The sequence below is a fragment of the Penicillium waksmanii genome, assembly GCF_028829765.1.
Source record: "Penicillium waksmanii strain IBT 27052 chromosome Unknown utg000007l:1.0-4314555.0:1.0-4317578.0, whole genome shotgun sequence".
NCBI classification, from domain to species: Eukaryota; Fungi; Ascomycota; class Eurotiomycetes; order Eurotiales; family Aspergillaceae; genus Penicillium; species Penicillium waksmanii.
In genome coordinates, this window is record NW_026643253.1 from 2,440,641 (window position 1) to 2,454,017 (window position 13,377).

The window sequence follows — 13,377 nt, forward strand, 5'->3', positions numbered from 1 at the left end:
CAGCACCAAGCCTAAGCCGAAACATCTACAATGTTTTATTTTTCTTTCGATCTGTACCTGCCAAAAGCTGAAACGCACGATCGATGCATATGTGATAGAAAGCGCTCGCCTAGGTAATAATGCAATGCCAGATACTGGTATACAAATAGTAAACACCTGGGTAGTAGATGCCCGTTCAAGAGCAAACAAAAAGAGAGAGGGAGAAAATTTGAAATAGTAAGACCAAAACACCTTCCACGCTTCCACCACCGCCACCACCACCGCCGCCGATACCCCACATCAACCCCTCATGGCCTTGGCAACCGTCTCCTCAATAACCCTCACCATCTCCTTATTATTTTTAGGATCAAAGGGTACCATATGTTTCGATCCATGATCATAAAAGACCGCATTAGCCGGTTCACAAAGGTTGAACAACTTCATACCATCTGGATAAAGTGGATCCAATTTGCCAACGATATGCGCCGTCGGAATTGAAATCGGAAACACATCCTGTCTCGGAGCCACATATTCCAACCCGGAACTTTCCCAGGGTTTTCCACTGCACAGAAAAACAGCAGCGCGAAAGAGAGGCGGCGAGGTCGGATTTGTTTTCGCGTGGTTAATTAGTAGAGCTGCGGCGAGGGCTCCGCCCTGCGAGAAACCCATTACGGCGTCGAAGGGGCCCTTTTCGGTGATTAGTTGATGGGTGTGTTCGAAGGCGTCGTGGAGAGATGAGCCCGGTAGAGATGGAGAGCGGAGGTAGTGGTTATAGAAGGGTCCTTCGACGACGCCTTCGAGTTCTGTGGTCAAGGGTGAGTTGAGTTGGTATTCAAGTTTCCAAGGTTCTTTTTTGCAGTGTCATGGGAGGAATTGGAAGTTGGAAACAGGTATATATAAATTGGGCTGCAGAATGAAGAATGAATAGACTTACCAGCTTCAACGCTCGCATCTAGACTGCCGTTCACAAAGGTAAATCTATGACCCTGAGCTTCGAGGGCTTGTCGCAGTCCTCCGGTTTGGATCTCGAAGATCTGTCGGGGTCAGCACTACACGGAGTGGGGTGTTTCAAGGTGGCATGAAGTGGTGTACCTCGCTATTGGTGCTCGCGCCGTGCAAGCAGAGGAAACGCATTGTGCAGTAGTTAAAATAGACCGGGTGTTTATATGGGGAGTGGATAGAGGAGGAGGAAAAGGGAGAAGAAGAGGAAGGGGAAGAGGAAGAGAAAGAGCAAGCAGAGGAGGTGCTCAGGTGCATCTGCAGGTCGGAGGTTGTCAGAGCGCAGCGCTGCAGGGGGGGTTCAGCCCTAGCGATGTGATGTATTTAGTCTAGATACTAGCTAAGCAGTAAGTAGTAAGTAGTAAGTACATACAACTACAGTATTCTATACCTCTAGGATCCCTATAGTTGTAGTTCTAGTTGAAGTATGTAATTGTAATAGCCTGAGCTTATCAGATCGACACCTGACCAGGATGCCCTACCTTAAGGTACACTTCTCTGCTCGCCTCAGCTTTATCTTGTGGCAACTCCTTCGCGAATCACTTCAGCTGCAATCACAATCCCTTTTACCAGGCCATAGATGGCGATTCACTCATGACCTCCCCTCATCTCCGACATCAGGGCCATCCTCACATGTTTTGTTCCCACTGAATGACACCTCGGCCCCTCCGAGCGTCATGGCGATCCCACCCCCCACGACCTGCCGTGAAGCTACAGCTACAACTACACCTACAGCTACCACATACCGTCCCTCGAAATGGACCTCCGTGATATCCTCGCTACCACTGGCTTCGTGACTTATGGCCTGCAACACCCTTTGGAAGGCTTGTCGAGCTTCGGCCCTACCCTGAGCGAGGCCACTTTCGGCCTCCTGGGCTCCTCATTCAAGCCGGAGCGCGACCTCCCTAGCCTGGAAGGCAAGACTATTCTCGTCACCGGAGGTACGTAAAACTGTTCAAGGCGATGCAACATACTTCCTGTGTGTCTAACTGATCTCCTCTCTCGTCACAGGCAACACCGGTCTCGGCAAAGAAACCATCCTCCAGCTCGCCAAACACCATCCCTCGCGCATCTACCTAGCCGCACGCACCGAGACCAAGGCCCGCGATGCCATCGCCTCCATCCAGTCGGAGCTCGTTTCCCCCGCCGATATCCGATATATCCCACTAGATCTGAGCTCCTTTAAATCGATCCGCGCCGCGGCAGACAAATTCCACGCGGAGAGTGACCGGCTGGACCTCCTGATTCTCAATGCCGGGACCATGGGCAACCCGCCCACCAAGACCGAGGAAGGATTCGAGGTGCAGCTGGGCACCAACCATATCGGCCATCATCTGCTGACGAAGCTCCTGCTCCCGACGCTGCAGAAGACTGTCGACGAGATCCGTGCGAGCGACAGCAATGCGATCCCAGATGTTCGCGTCCTCACGTTGGCATCTGCCGCCCATGCAATCAGTCCGGTAACCTTTACCGAGCTGACCTCTACGCCATCCCTTCTGTCAACGAGTACCTGGCACCGCTATGGCGCCTCCAAGGCGGCGAATATCTTCTTCGCCGCGGAGCTCGCGCGTCGACACCCGGACATTCTTTCGGTGTCGGTGCATCCGGGTGCAGTCAACAGCGATCTATACGCCCATGCCAAGGCGACCAGCTCACTTTTGAAATACAGCTTAACTGCAGTCACGTCATATTTCTTCCGAAACACCGGCACCGGCGCATTGAATACGCTCTGGGCGGCCGGAACGCCGAGGAAGCAAGTGGTCAATGGAGGCTACTACAGCCCCGTCGGCGTCCGGTGTGACGGCACTAAGTTTGTTCAAGACGCCGAGATGGGTCGAAAACTGTGGGATTGGACTGAGGCCCAGATTTCCGAGCGGAGTTGATTGGGCGGATAACATAATTTTGACATCGGGTGCCATTTAGTACCTTAATCTTAATCTATATCATCGCATCACCATGACAAGCCTTGTCTTAATCGGAGATGCAACGTCTTCGAGTTCACCTGAAACGCTGGCAGCTATACAATGCATAGAGCATCCATCTACATTCCCTCTCTTCTCCATCGCTATCCCATCCAATCAATATACTCACACTCTTGTGAACCAACCTCGCCATCCCCGTGGAGGCAAATCCAACTGGAAACTTGAAGCACGAATGTCATCATGACGACCATCTACACAGTCATTCGACAAGCCATCCCAAAGCCTCACGCCGGCCCATTCCACCTACACCTCCACCACTTCGTAAAGATTCCCACTCGCCAGCCCAGCATCGCCAGACCTCGGACCCAGACTCAGACTCAAACTCGCACCTACACCCTTCTACGCCCAGGCATCCCACCACCACCAGACCCCAACATGAGCCGAATTGTGGTAACCGGCGGCTCCGGCAAAGCAGGCCAATACGTGATAAACGAGCTCCTAGCCGCAGGCCACCAAATCCTAAACCTAGACCTAATGCCAATGACGCACCCAGACGTGCACACCTTGAAAACCGACCTATCCGATAGCGGCCAAGTATTCAACGCACTATCCGGCCAATGGACCCTCCACGAACCCTTCCCCGAGGGCCTCCCACCTCGTCCCGACGCCGTGGTGCATCTAGCGGGATATGCTCGAAATATGATAGCGCCTGACAATGAACTATTTCGCGCCAATACGCAGGGCACGTACAATCTCGTCGAGGCGGCTTGTAAACTTGGCATTCGCAAGATCATCATTGCGAGCAGTGTTACCGTTTACGGAGTCAGTTTTGCGCAAGGGGATGCTAACTATCCTTATTTTCCTATTGATGAGGATCAGGATGTCAATCCGACTGATACGTATGCGTTGGCGAAACTGTGCAATGAGCGTGTGGCGAGGGGATTTGCGGCGCGGTTTGGGGTGGATATTTATATTCTTCGGATTGGGAGGGTGATTGAACCGGAGGATTATAATGGGGAGATCTTTTATAGTTATGTTCATGAGCCTGAGCAGTGGAAGGTGCATGGGTGGTCTTATATTGATGCGAGGGATTTGGGGGGGCATGTGTGAGGCGGCGTTGCGGACGGATGGGTTGGGGTTTCAGGTTTTTAATGCTACGAATGATACGATGACGAATGTTCGGAAGACGGAGGAGTTTTTGAGAGAGAGGTTCCCCCATACGCCGATTCGGAGGGGGTTGGAGGAGTTTGAGGCGCCGTTGTCGAATGCGAAGATTAAGCGGTTGTTGGGGTTTCGGGAGAAACATCCGTGGAAGAAGTATTTTACATTGTGGGCGAGGGGGGATGTGGGGGAAAGTGGAGGGGGAGGTTAAGGGGTAGTATTAGTATTTGGTATTAACGAGAGGTAATTGGAGTGGTTGAAGTTGAAGTTCAAGCTGTTCTATACTGCTGTAGTCAGACGTAGTCGGATGGGGTCAGATGTGGTGTAGGATGAGACTTTCTGCCGTCCGGAAAGAGAAAGATCGTTAGGGTTTAGCCGAGTCGCAATTCTTCATTCTTCCACACAACCAGCATTAAGGGAAAAGAACATACAGACCAGAGAATACAGCAGAATAGATTGAATCCTCCTAAAATATAATTCTAGTAAGACTATAGTAGTGTAAAATAGCACCCGAATCCAACCGGGGGTATTAGCGAAAAAAAAAGTGCAGGGCAGTTCTAGCACTCTGTAGGACCCCACACAAACCGGAGGCGCATCATCCTCGTTCACCTTCCCACTTGGCTTTGGACTCTCTCCGATCTCCCCATAACCCCTCCTACACCACCGGTACGTCAACACGCCAGCTCTTTTGTCAGCATTGGAATTAGCATTTGTTATTGCATTAGCATTTGCTATCCTCCGATATCCTCGTTTTTCAACTTCCACTAACACCAACTCCAGATCCCCCACCCCCTCACACAACCGACATAATGGATCAGGCCAAGCTGGCGAAGATGCAGGCGAGCGTGCGGATTGGTACGTTCAACTTTTTTTTTTTCCTTCTCTTCTCTTTTTTTTGCCATGCACAAGCTGGAGTTGGGAGCTCAGCTGGGGTCTGGCTGGGCCGGGTCTGGAGCTTGAAACCTCAACCCGCAGCACACCACATACCACACACCACACACCACACACCACAGGCATGATCACATCTCTCGACTTTCCCTGCTGCAATTTGCTATTGCTCTTGTCTGGTGGATCGGCTTGTGCAGAGCTATCAAGACTCCTTCTCATATCCATGTCGGATCTACCTGGAACGCGATCGCTAACCTTTTCTCTTTGCAGGGTATGTATCATTTCAATTTCTACGAAATCATTTCCTCCTCCCACTTTTCCTTTGCCCCTCCTATGGATTCCCTGCGACCGTGAATGTGGATGAGAACGAGAATGTGCCAACCCGAGTGTGAAAACGAGAATATATCGCCGACTCCGTCCGCATCTGCTTCTGCGTCTGCAAATTGGCTCGGTCAATTCGGGAAGATCATCACCATCCCGCCGCTGCTCAACTCTGCCTCTACTCCGCTTCGTCCCGCTCCATTTCACACTCATCGGATCGAATTCAAACCATTGGCCAGGACACAGCAGTGCAGGGTAGAGAGAGCGGCGGAGCGGCACTACGCCATCACCATCACCATCACCACCACACAACTCAATCCAACCCGCCATTCCATTCTTCCCCTCACCAACCCACCTACCACCCACGATGAAGCATTTCAAGATCCAAACTGACAATTCGCAGAGGCAAGGGTACTCCCCGCCGTAAGGTCAAGAAGGTCACCCGCACCGCCGGTGCCGACGACAAGAAGCTCCAGGCCACCCTGAAGAAGATGAACGTCCAGCCCATCCAGGGCATCGAGGAGGTCAACATGTTCAAGGAGGACGGCAACGTCATCCACTTCGCCGCTCCCCGCGGTAAGCTCAGCCCTCACCATTTCCCTCGCCCTTGGCCTCCCCCGCGAAACTGAACTAAGCTAATATCCATCTTTACCACTACAGTCCACGCCTCCGTCCCCTCCAACACCTTCGCCCTCTACGGCAACGGCGAGGAGAAGGAACTCACCGAGCTGGTCCCCGGCATCCTGAACCAGCTGGGTCCGGACTCCCTCGCCTCCCTGCGCAAGTTGGCCGAGAGCTACCAGAACATGCAGAAGGCTCAGGGCGAGAAGAAGGATGATGACGAGGATGATATTCCCGAGCTTGTTGAGGGTGAGAACTTCGAGGACAAGGTCGAATAAATTTGATATTGGTTAGCTTTAGCTGTTAAGGCGGGTTTAAAACAAAATTTAAATTTTTCTAAACTCTGCGTCGTTGATCGGATAGGATGGATGCTTGTTTTATCTGAGCATTCTGTTCTATTAAATTGAATTCTTGTCAATGGATTATATTCGATTTCATTTTCCTTTTGCGGGTTTCCCGGTGTTTGGTTGGAAGAGGAGAGGAGCAGTGGGACGAGAGGACTGAAAAGGTGTGAGCGACTTCTTCGACTCCCAAGAATAGCTGTCTCTGTCTATCTCTTTGCCTTCACTCGCTTGGCGTAGACCAGCACCATCGTAAACAGCGCCTACTAAGTCCACTACAATTGTAAAATTGACAGCAACCGAAGAGATCAACTTCATCAATACCAATCACCCAATCAAGGATGTGTTTCTCGTTTCTTCAGATGTAGTGTAGAAAAACGAATCTAAGAATACAGTGAGAGTGCCAGGGAACATCCATCGATTCCCTTGGTGAAGAAAAAAAAAGAAAAAAAGAATGCAGATTTGATGATTCCAACCACGACGCCTATTAATGCTTCCCAATTCGTTCAAGTTCCAGTTCCAGTTCCAGCCATTGTCGCCCTCCAATCTAGCAAAGCTGCTGTGCTACATCGCGCTGCGTTGCGCTTTTTTTGGTTGCTTCGCATCGAGCCTCGGCCTTGGCGCTTGGATATGTACGTGCACAGAGTAGAGCGGAGGGCGTAGAGTGTAGAGGATAGAGTAAGCCGCGCCGTAACACAGCAGTAGAATGTGCGGTATGCCTGCATGCATCCACCTCAAGACTCCACCTCAAGACTCCTCCTTCAACCCGCACAAATCCGTGCCAAGGACCATATCAATCATATACCAGAAGCGCCAGTACGCGCCCGATTTATCGTTGTCAAAGGTGCCGTCTTCGCGGAGCATGGGTCCGTCACCGACGATGTCGCCGGTGAACCAGCTCAGGATGGGAATCGAGCGGAGCACTCGCTCGGTCATTGTTGGTTGTGGAGGTAAGGCCTCGGTGAGGGGGCGGAGTTTCGTGCGTCGCACGGTAGGAATGTGTGTCATGAAGTCGGATTCAGGTTTGGATTCTGCGGGCCCGGTCGTGACGGTGACGGGTCGTTGGGTAAGGGTTGGCGAGGCGCCGAAGCTAGTTGAAGCTCCTGTTGCCGTTGCTACTGTTGCCGTTGCCGTGCCGGACGTGGCGGTTGTCGTTGATTCGTTGAGGGATAGCTCTTCTTCTTCGAGGCTGTCGTTGACCGTGCCGGCGAGGTTGTTCATAGCGAAGGATCGAGGGAGGGTTGAGGGTCCGCGGCCGATATCATTGCTGCTCAGGAACGCGGTCGAGTGTGCTGTTGTCAGGGTTCGGGGTCCACGGTTTCGCAACTGGTTCGAGCTGGAAGTATCCATCGAGCCCTTGGGGACGGGGATATCCTCCGCCGGGCCGTGGCCATGGTATAGCTCGCAGAAGACGAGGTGGCCGTCGATTTCCTGCGGGGAGTAGAAGCATGCCCTATCGGCTGCCTGTGTCGAGTCGAATGTCACCTTGATCCAGTGGTAACCGCCGTCGTAGCGCTTGGATTTGCGATTGGCGTCTGCGGAGAGGTTGGCGCGGATGACGACGTCGCCGGAGAAGAGCTGGCCATACTGGACGGCGGAGTTGGGGTCGCTGCGAGGGTAATCTTCACAGACCATGCCTTGCGAGATGCGCTCGTATTTGTCGATGACCTTCCACTCGCTGTCCTTGGCTTTGTATCCGCGCAGGATGCACTCGGTCGCGACCTTCTCGGTTTGTTTGCGGGGGTTGTCGAGACTAGAGGAGGATGTTGACTTGGGAATTCCCTGGACCTTTTCGTCCTCTTGCTGCTTGGCAAATAGCTGGCCAAATTCTGCGACGTTGGGGTTCTCGCGTTTGGCTGGGGTGCCGGTGCGGGTTCGAGATCGGGAGTTGTCCCAGCGAGCGTTCCTCCTCTTGCCAAAGGGTCCATGTTCTTCCACTGGTCGGCGGGGGTTGCGAGTTTCACTGCGAGCTGGAGGTTAGTCTGTGGAACCTCAATCTAAGCAATAGAGATGGAAAGGAGAGCTCACTCTTTATAGACATAACCCCAGGGTAGTAGGTTGCCGTTCTCATCTCGTGCGCGCTCCTCGGGCGGCACAGCGTGGTACTCCATGGTGGGTGGGCAAAGCAGGCAGGGCAGGGCAGGGCAGTATCAAATTGGAACTTCAAGATGGGAGGAAGGAGGAAGAAGAGATGAGAAAAATGGAGGATCTGGAATGAATAGCGCCGGGCGAATATCAAAATCGGCGCGGGAACTTTTTTGGTAAACAGCAACGGGGAGCAACGGGTCACGTGATGGCTGTGATGGCTGTCGAGGGACAACCTCATATTGAACAGTGAAGTAGTACTAGCAGAGTAGTATGTGTGAGAACTTGGATTTATGGATCTCGTTTAATTTATTCATTCTAGGACTATTGGTAGATTTCCAATGTTCCAATTTTCCACGCTGCCTGATACTCCAGCTTTAGTACAAGTACTACTATATATCTGAATATCGGCCGCGGAAGTACTACACGGGGCATCATGAACTTGAACCTTTAAGTTGGGAGCTTCAAGTTCAAGTTCAAAATACTAGTATAGTATCATTTCGCTGGCACTTGGCACCTGGCACTTCACCGGAATGCCGCGGAACACTCATCTATAACATACACATAGAGTACAAATCAACCATATAAACACTGGCATGATGCAACCGGCCCTTGCTCAGAAATTCTCAAGCTGAGCATTCGCCCATTCAGCGCCTAACTTTGGCGTGGGCTCCGTCTGATGAGCTGAAACGTGAACGTGGTTCAATTTCTCATCCTTGCCTTCCAGCTTCTGTCGCTCGGTCTTGGAGATCTGTAGTTGTCCCTCCACCACCTCGGCCTTCATCTCGGCATCGCGGATCCTGGTCGAACATCGGGTTGTAAGAGACTGACGAAGAGAATAAAATAAAATAGCAGCACCTTACTCTTGTTGAAGTTGCTGCAACTGTTCCTGGAGCGCTTTGACCTGGAAGGACTTGTTAGCAGGAAGATAGTAGGGATATCTACCGATCGGGTTGGACTTACTTCCTCAGCTTTACCCATGGTGATGTTGGTGATGTTGATAATGATGTGACTGAAGTGTGGATTTGAAGGTGGCTGTTATGTTATGTTATGTTTGTAAGGAGCTTGAAGGAAGAATCTGGGGAGATATGAGATAAGGAGAAAAGGGAACCCTAGGGATGTCGAATAGATCTGCAAGGTGTTCGTTCTATTTGTTTGACAACTTTGTTTTGATGAGCTAATAATGAAGTCAATCGGCATGGAGTTTCGTGGCTGAAACACTTGCAGTTGGATCCATCAGAATTGCCCCCGTTTCAGATAGATCAACTGCGACCGTGATTTTATCTCTGACTTGCTGTGGTGGGCGCCTAGGCTATCTTCATTCCATCTTCTCATCTGGATCTGTCTTGGCGAAGCTGTCATCGATCGGGGCTATCAAGCACCAAGCACCAACTACCAACCCTAGCCCGAAACATTCTAGTCTTGTCGCAAGAACGTAATTCGCTCAGCATGTCCCTTTAATCCACACACCTCGCCGAAATCACCGAATGCCGCCCCGCGGCGCTGCACATATCCTACGAAATCCGGTAGCGCGCAGGAACCCCCGGGGCCCGATCGGCACGAAGGCAAGGGTACGATGCGATCGTTGATATTAATCCGAATATACGTCTCATTTTCCACAGACGAGCAGCCTAGTCGTTCGAAGGTGATTCGTGCACCCATGGGGAGAACTGATGAGGTTTTCCATAGCCGGTCGGTCAGGGCATACGTTGTGGGTAGATTCTTTTCACTCGGGTCCGACAAGATGCCCAATGCTGCTAGTAGGGGGGGCCATATCTCCATCATGAACACTACGCAAAGTCGTTAGTCGACTAATTGTGTTTCTGTTTCGGGGTTGTGCAAAAGGGACGAAACTCACAAGCTCAAGTATAAAGTCCCAGCGGCCGGGCCAACCTGCAGCAGAGAGGTCGTAGCATTCAACCAAAGCCACCCCATCGCACCTGCATAGGAGTTCCCCGGCCCAGCTCGATAATAATGAACAAGGTCCCGAGAATACTCAAAGTTCAGCCAATCGTCCTCCGTAAAAACGTCGCACCACGGACTCGACCCGCGAATCATAGTTTCAAATCCACACATCTCCTGCATGCTGTACACTTCTGTATTTCCAATTTCCCCAAGAGCAGGGTTCTTCTCGAGCAGTCGCTTCGCTATAGGCGGGATATAAATATCCTGGAACTGCGCAAGCATGTTCGCTCCGTAATCGTGTCCATACTTCAGATCTTCGATATACTTTTGGCAGGTATCACCTGGGGTCAGCGTGTCGGCACCGCGCTCAAATGTCTCGGGGATGACTTCTAGTTTTGCACTACCCTTCAGTTCCCAGTGAAGACCGAATAGACCGGTGGCGAAATGGTAAGCCGTGTCTATGACGCGCTGGGAGTCGCTGGCCCATAGCCTTGTTGTCGCGTTATCGGGGATTAGTCGACTATATCGTGTTCGGAAGCGAGCTCCCGTTGTGAATGCGCTCAAGGTGCCCGCGTATGGGCCGGTGCTGGTTAGTTGACCAAAATCTCGAGACGGGATGTCGGTGAAGTAGGTCCAATTGTTGAGAAACGCGAGGGCACCATTCAAAGGGAATTGGAGTGCTTTGACACGGTCTAGTAATTCAAGATGGCCTGGAGGGAATTTGTTAATTATGGAAAAGATGAAAGAGAGGAAGATCAACATACGATTTCCTGCGGAGTTTGTGGGGTATCTTTCTCCATGACGCGACATCTAAACCCATCCATTAGTTTCTCCACCAGAGCCGCGGAACATCCCTAACAGGAGCAACGAATATTCATGCATACCAAATGCACCTGCTCAATCGAACACCCTTCCGGAGGCGCGAGATTAGACGACTCCTCGCGATCATCGATTTTCTCGATCCAAGGTCCATTGCCACCAAGGTGCTGCAGCAAGTTCCACCCCTTGCGGTGCGTCTTGGGCCCGCCTTCTACAGGAACTTGGAGAGGGTGAAACCAGGTTTTCCAACTGCCAACATGGGGAGACGCAAGACTGCGGTCCCTCCCGGGCGGCGTGAATGGCTGTATTATTGGCAAGGATCTCGATTCATGATTGTAAAATGTAATGGCGCAGACGACCACAAGAAGGAGAATCGAAACCTTCACAAGTGAGCGTGTAAATGGCATTGCTTGGTCCTGGCTGTGCAGCAGGCCGCGTACTCAGCCATGGAAGTTGCGGTGTTGTGGAGAGATGCGACTCATGTGAGGTTGCGCGATCATCCGCTCATGCCAAGCCAGGGCGGATGAGTGGGAGAAGTGCCAGTGCCACCCGCCACATCCTTGGCCATTTTTATAGTGAATAAAAGAGATGAATTTACTCGTACGTTCATTTGTAAAATGGATGAAGGCACTGAAGGTTTTTCGGGTCAGTACAAAAAGTGAGCGTAATCACTTTCAAGCCACGCTAACTAATCAGTGGGCGCACACACTAGGGAGATGTATAGAAACGAAAGAAAGTAGTAATAAATACTTGAAGCACCCATTTAATGAACATGCAAATGCACCTCTTCGGGTTACTCAGTAGCTGAAACCGCTTAGATTACGAATGATATTAATTTGCTGCCATTTCCTGCCAGATTGAAAGTACTTGTTATTGAAAACTAAAACTAGGCCAAACTAAACATAGGGATAGAACCCAAGAGGGGAAGGTATAATACCGTTTTTCTGGAACTACTCAATCGCTTCGATGTCAAACCGGAGATGAACGGTGTCCGCAAAAGATAGTATAGTGACAATTTGTGCGATGTGCCGAGTACCTCGAGGGAACGAACCCAGTACTAAGTAAGAAACTACTTTGCCAATGCGAGTTCCCAGAATCATATCAAACATATCCGAATTGGTAGCGAATTCCCAAATTTGCTCACCACTGGTTGGCCAGGTCAGGTTGTTAGCTTCTGTATACACATGCTTTCGAATAAAGGGCAATGTGCAATGTCTCCCTATTCTCAACTAGGCACACATATACTTGCTTTAGACTATCGATGGGGTGATCTTTAGTATAGATGGCGTGGTTAACTTCCGAAATTTGAGGAGTCGTCGACTCTATATCTCTTCTGATTCCCATCATCACGATGATACCCGGTGCGGTGTATCCCCACCAGGAAAACTCGTCGCAACCCCAGGAACCCTCCAAAAAGTCGAGATTAGTATCGAGGCCTAACATCCGATGGTCGATTATCTGGTCGGACTTTACGTATCTGGCCGGCAGGCCGAGCCAATTTAGATCGTATGTGCCCGATAGAGTTTCCCAATCTATAGTAGCTTGAGCGACGAAACAATCCGGTTCATTGGGGTCTTCCATCCATCGCCGCCGCTGTGACCCATGCTCTTTAAACCTGGCATGTCGAAGTCGCAGTACATCAGGGTCATCAGTAGCTTCACTATCGTCGGATTTTTGACTACCGCCAGAATGGTGGCTTGCGTGGTCCCCATGGTTGGAGGACTCCGAGCCCGCGGTACAGCAGCCTAAAATGCAAGTGCTCAAACGGCTCATCATCTTGTCTATACCTGAATGAATAGCTCGCCGAAGGCCCGAATTGTGGTATATCATAGTAAATACTGGTATCCGGGGGACCTTTTATAGACTCGATGCAATCTGTGACAAAAAGGGTTAAGCATATTGATAGCAAATAGAACAATGGTATTCTTTGGTTTTTATAAGCTCTTTACAAAACAAAGGACTACGTCTCTAGGAGGTGAACAAAGCAGATCAAAATAGACCAAAGCCAAGAGTAGACAATATGATTGACTCGATCGATTATGCGATCGAGAAACAATGGCAGTACAGGGAAGTTCGAGATGCGATAACAGCTCGTTAGAATACGCAGAGCTGTAGCATTATGCTTCTTTCTCCACGAAAAGAAAATCCACGAAAAGAAAACTTTAATAGTCTTTATAGAAAGCAGCAGTTGCGCTGTAATACGCAGGAAATACTTTATAATCTAAACAGGCGAGAAAATGTAAAGTAAATCAATGCGGACTCTCGGGTCGGCAGGATTAGAGATGATCTGCAATGCCGCCGCGGATTCGCAGGCCGGTGAGCAGACCCTGAAGATC

At 50.7% G+C, this 13,377-nt stretch overlaps 9 protein-coding genes across 9 annotated transcripts; 4 read left to right on the forward strand and 5 right to left on the reverse strand.

Annotated features, from left to right (window-relative positions):
- Positions 1–279: 279 nt before the first annotated feature.
- Positions 280–1,113, reverse strand: N7481_007736 (uncharacterized protein; the record flags this gene model as incomplete). Its single annotated transcript, XM_057266955.1, has 3 exons — positions 280–782; positions 914–1,013; positions 1,072–1,113. 3 exons carry the CDS (start codon positions 1,111–1,113, stop codon positions 280–282), a joined length of 645 nt encoding a protein of 214 aa, XP_057121156.1.
- Positions 1,114–1,735: 622 nt separating this feature from the next.
- On the forward strand, positions 1,736–2,861 carry N7481_007737 (putative short-chain dehydrogenase/reductase family protein; the record flags this gene model as incomplete). Its single annotated transcript, XM_057266956.1, has 2 exons — positions 1,736–1,919; positions 1,990–2,861. 2 exons carry the CDS (start codon positions 1,736–1,738, stop codon positions 2,859–2,861), a joined length of 1,056 nt encoding a protein of 351 aa, XP_057121157.1.
- A 279-nt stretch (positions 2,862–3,140) lies between these two features.
- On the forward strand, positions 3,141–4,010 carry N7481_007738 (NAD-dependent epimerase/dehydratase family protein; the record flags this gene model as incomplete). Its single annotated transcript, XM_057266957.1, has 1 exon — positions 3,141–4,010. The coding sequence occupies one exon, from the start codon at positions 3,141–3,143 to the stop codon at positions 4,008–4,010; it is 870 nt and encodes a 289-aa protein (XP_057121158.1).
- Positions 4,011–4,870: 860 nt separating this feature from the next.
- On the forward strand, positions 4,871–6,169 carry N7481_007739 (nascent polypeptide-associated complex subunit family protein; the record flags this gene model as incomplete). The annotated part of the gene is made up of 3 exons (XM_057266958.1): positions 4,871–4,916; positions 5,676–5,846; positions 5,931–6,169. The coding sequence occupies 3 exons, from the start codon at positions 4,871–4,873 to the stop codon at positions 6,167–6,169; spliced, it is 456 nt and encodes a 151-aa protein (XP_057121159.1).
- An 810-nt stretch (positions 6,170–6,979) lies between these two features.
- On the reverse strand, positions 6,980–8,343 carry N7481_007740 (uncharacterized protein; the record flags this gene model as incomplete). Its single annotated transcript, XM_057266959.1, has 2 exons — positions 6,980–8,195; positions 8,261–8,343. 2 exons carry the CDS (start codon positions 8,341–8,343, stop codon positions 6,980–6,982), a joined length of 1,299 nt encoding a protein of 432 aa, XP_057121160.1.
- Positions 8,344–8,933: 590 nt separating this feature from the next.
- On the reverse strand, positions 8,934–9,298 carry N7481_007741 (uncharacterized protein; the record flags this gene model as incomplete). Its single annotated transcript, XM_057266960.1, has 2 exons — positions 8,934–9,143; positions 9,281–9,298. The coding sequence occupies 2 exons, from the start codon at positions 9,296–9,298 to the stop codon at positions 8,934–8,936; spliced, it is 228 nt and encodes a 75-aa protein (XP_057121161.1).
- An 873-nt stretch (positions 9,299–10,171) lies between these two features.
- N7481_007742 (multiple inositol polyphosphate phosphatase) lies at positions 10,172–11,032 on the reverse strand (the record flags this gene model as incomplete). The annotated part of the gene is made up of 1 exon (XM_057266961.1): positions 10,172–11,032. The coding sequence occupies one exon, from the start codon at positions 11,030–11,032 to the stop codon at positions 10,172–10,174; it is 861 nt and encodes a 286-aa protein (XP_057121162.1).
- Positions 11,033–11,109: 77 nt separating this feature from the next.
- N7481_007743 (uncharacterized protein) lies at positions 11,110–11,433 on the forward strand (the record flags this gene model as incomplete). Its single annotated transcript, XM_057266962.1, has 1 exon — positions 11,110–11,433. One exon carries the CDS (start codon positions 11,110–11,112, stop codon positions 11,431–11,433), a length of 324 nt encoding a protein of 107 aa, XP_057121163.1.
- Positions 11,434–11,991: 558 nt separating this feature from the next.
- Positions 11,992–12,817, reverse strand: N7481_007744 (uncharacterized protein; the record flags this gene model as incomplete). Its single annotated transcript, XM_057266963.1, is given in 2 exon segments — positions 11,992–12,270; positions 12,281–12,817. 2 exon segments carry the CDS (start codon positions 12,815–12,817, stop codon positions 11,992–11,994), a joined length of 816 nt encoding a protein of 271 aa, XP_057121164.1.
- Positions 12,818–13,377: the final 560 nt, after the last annotated feature.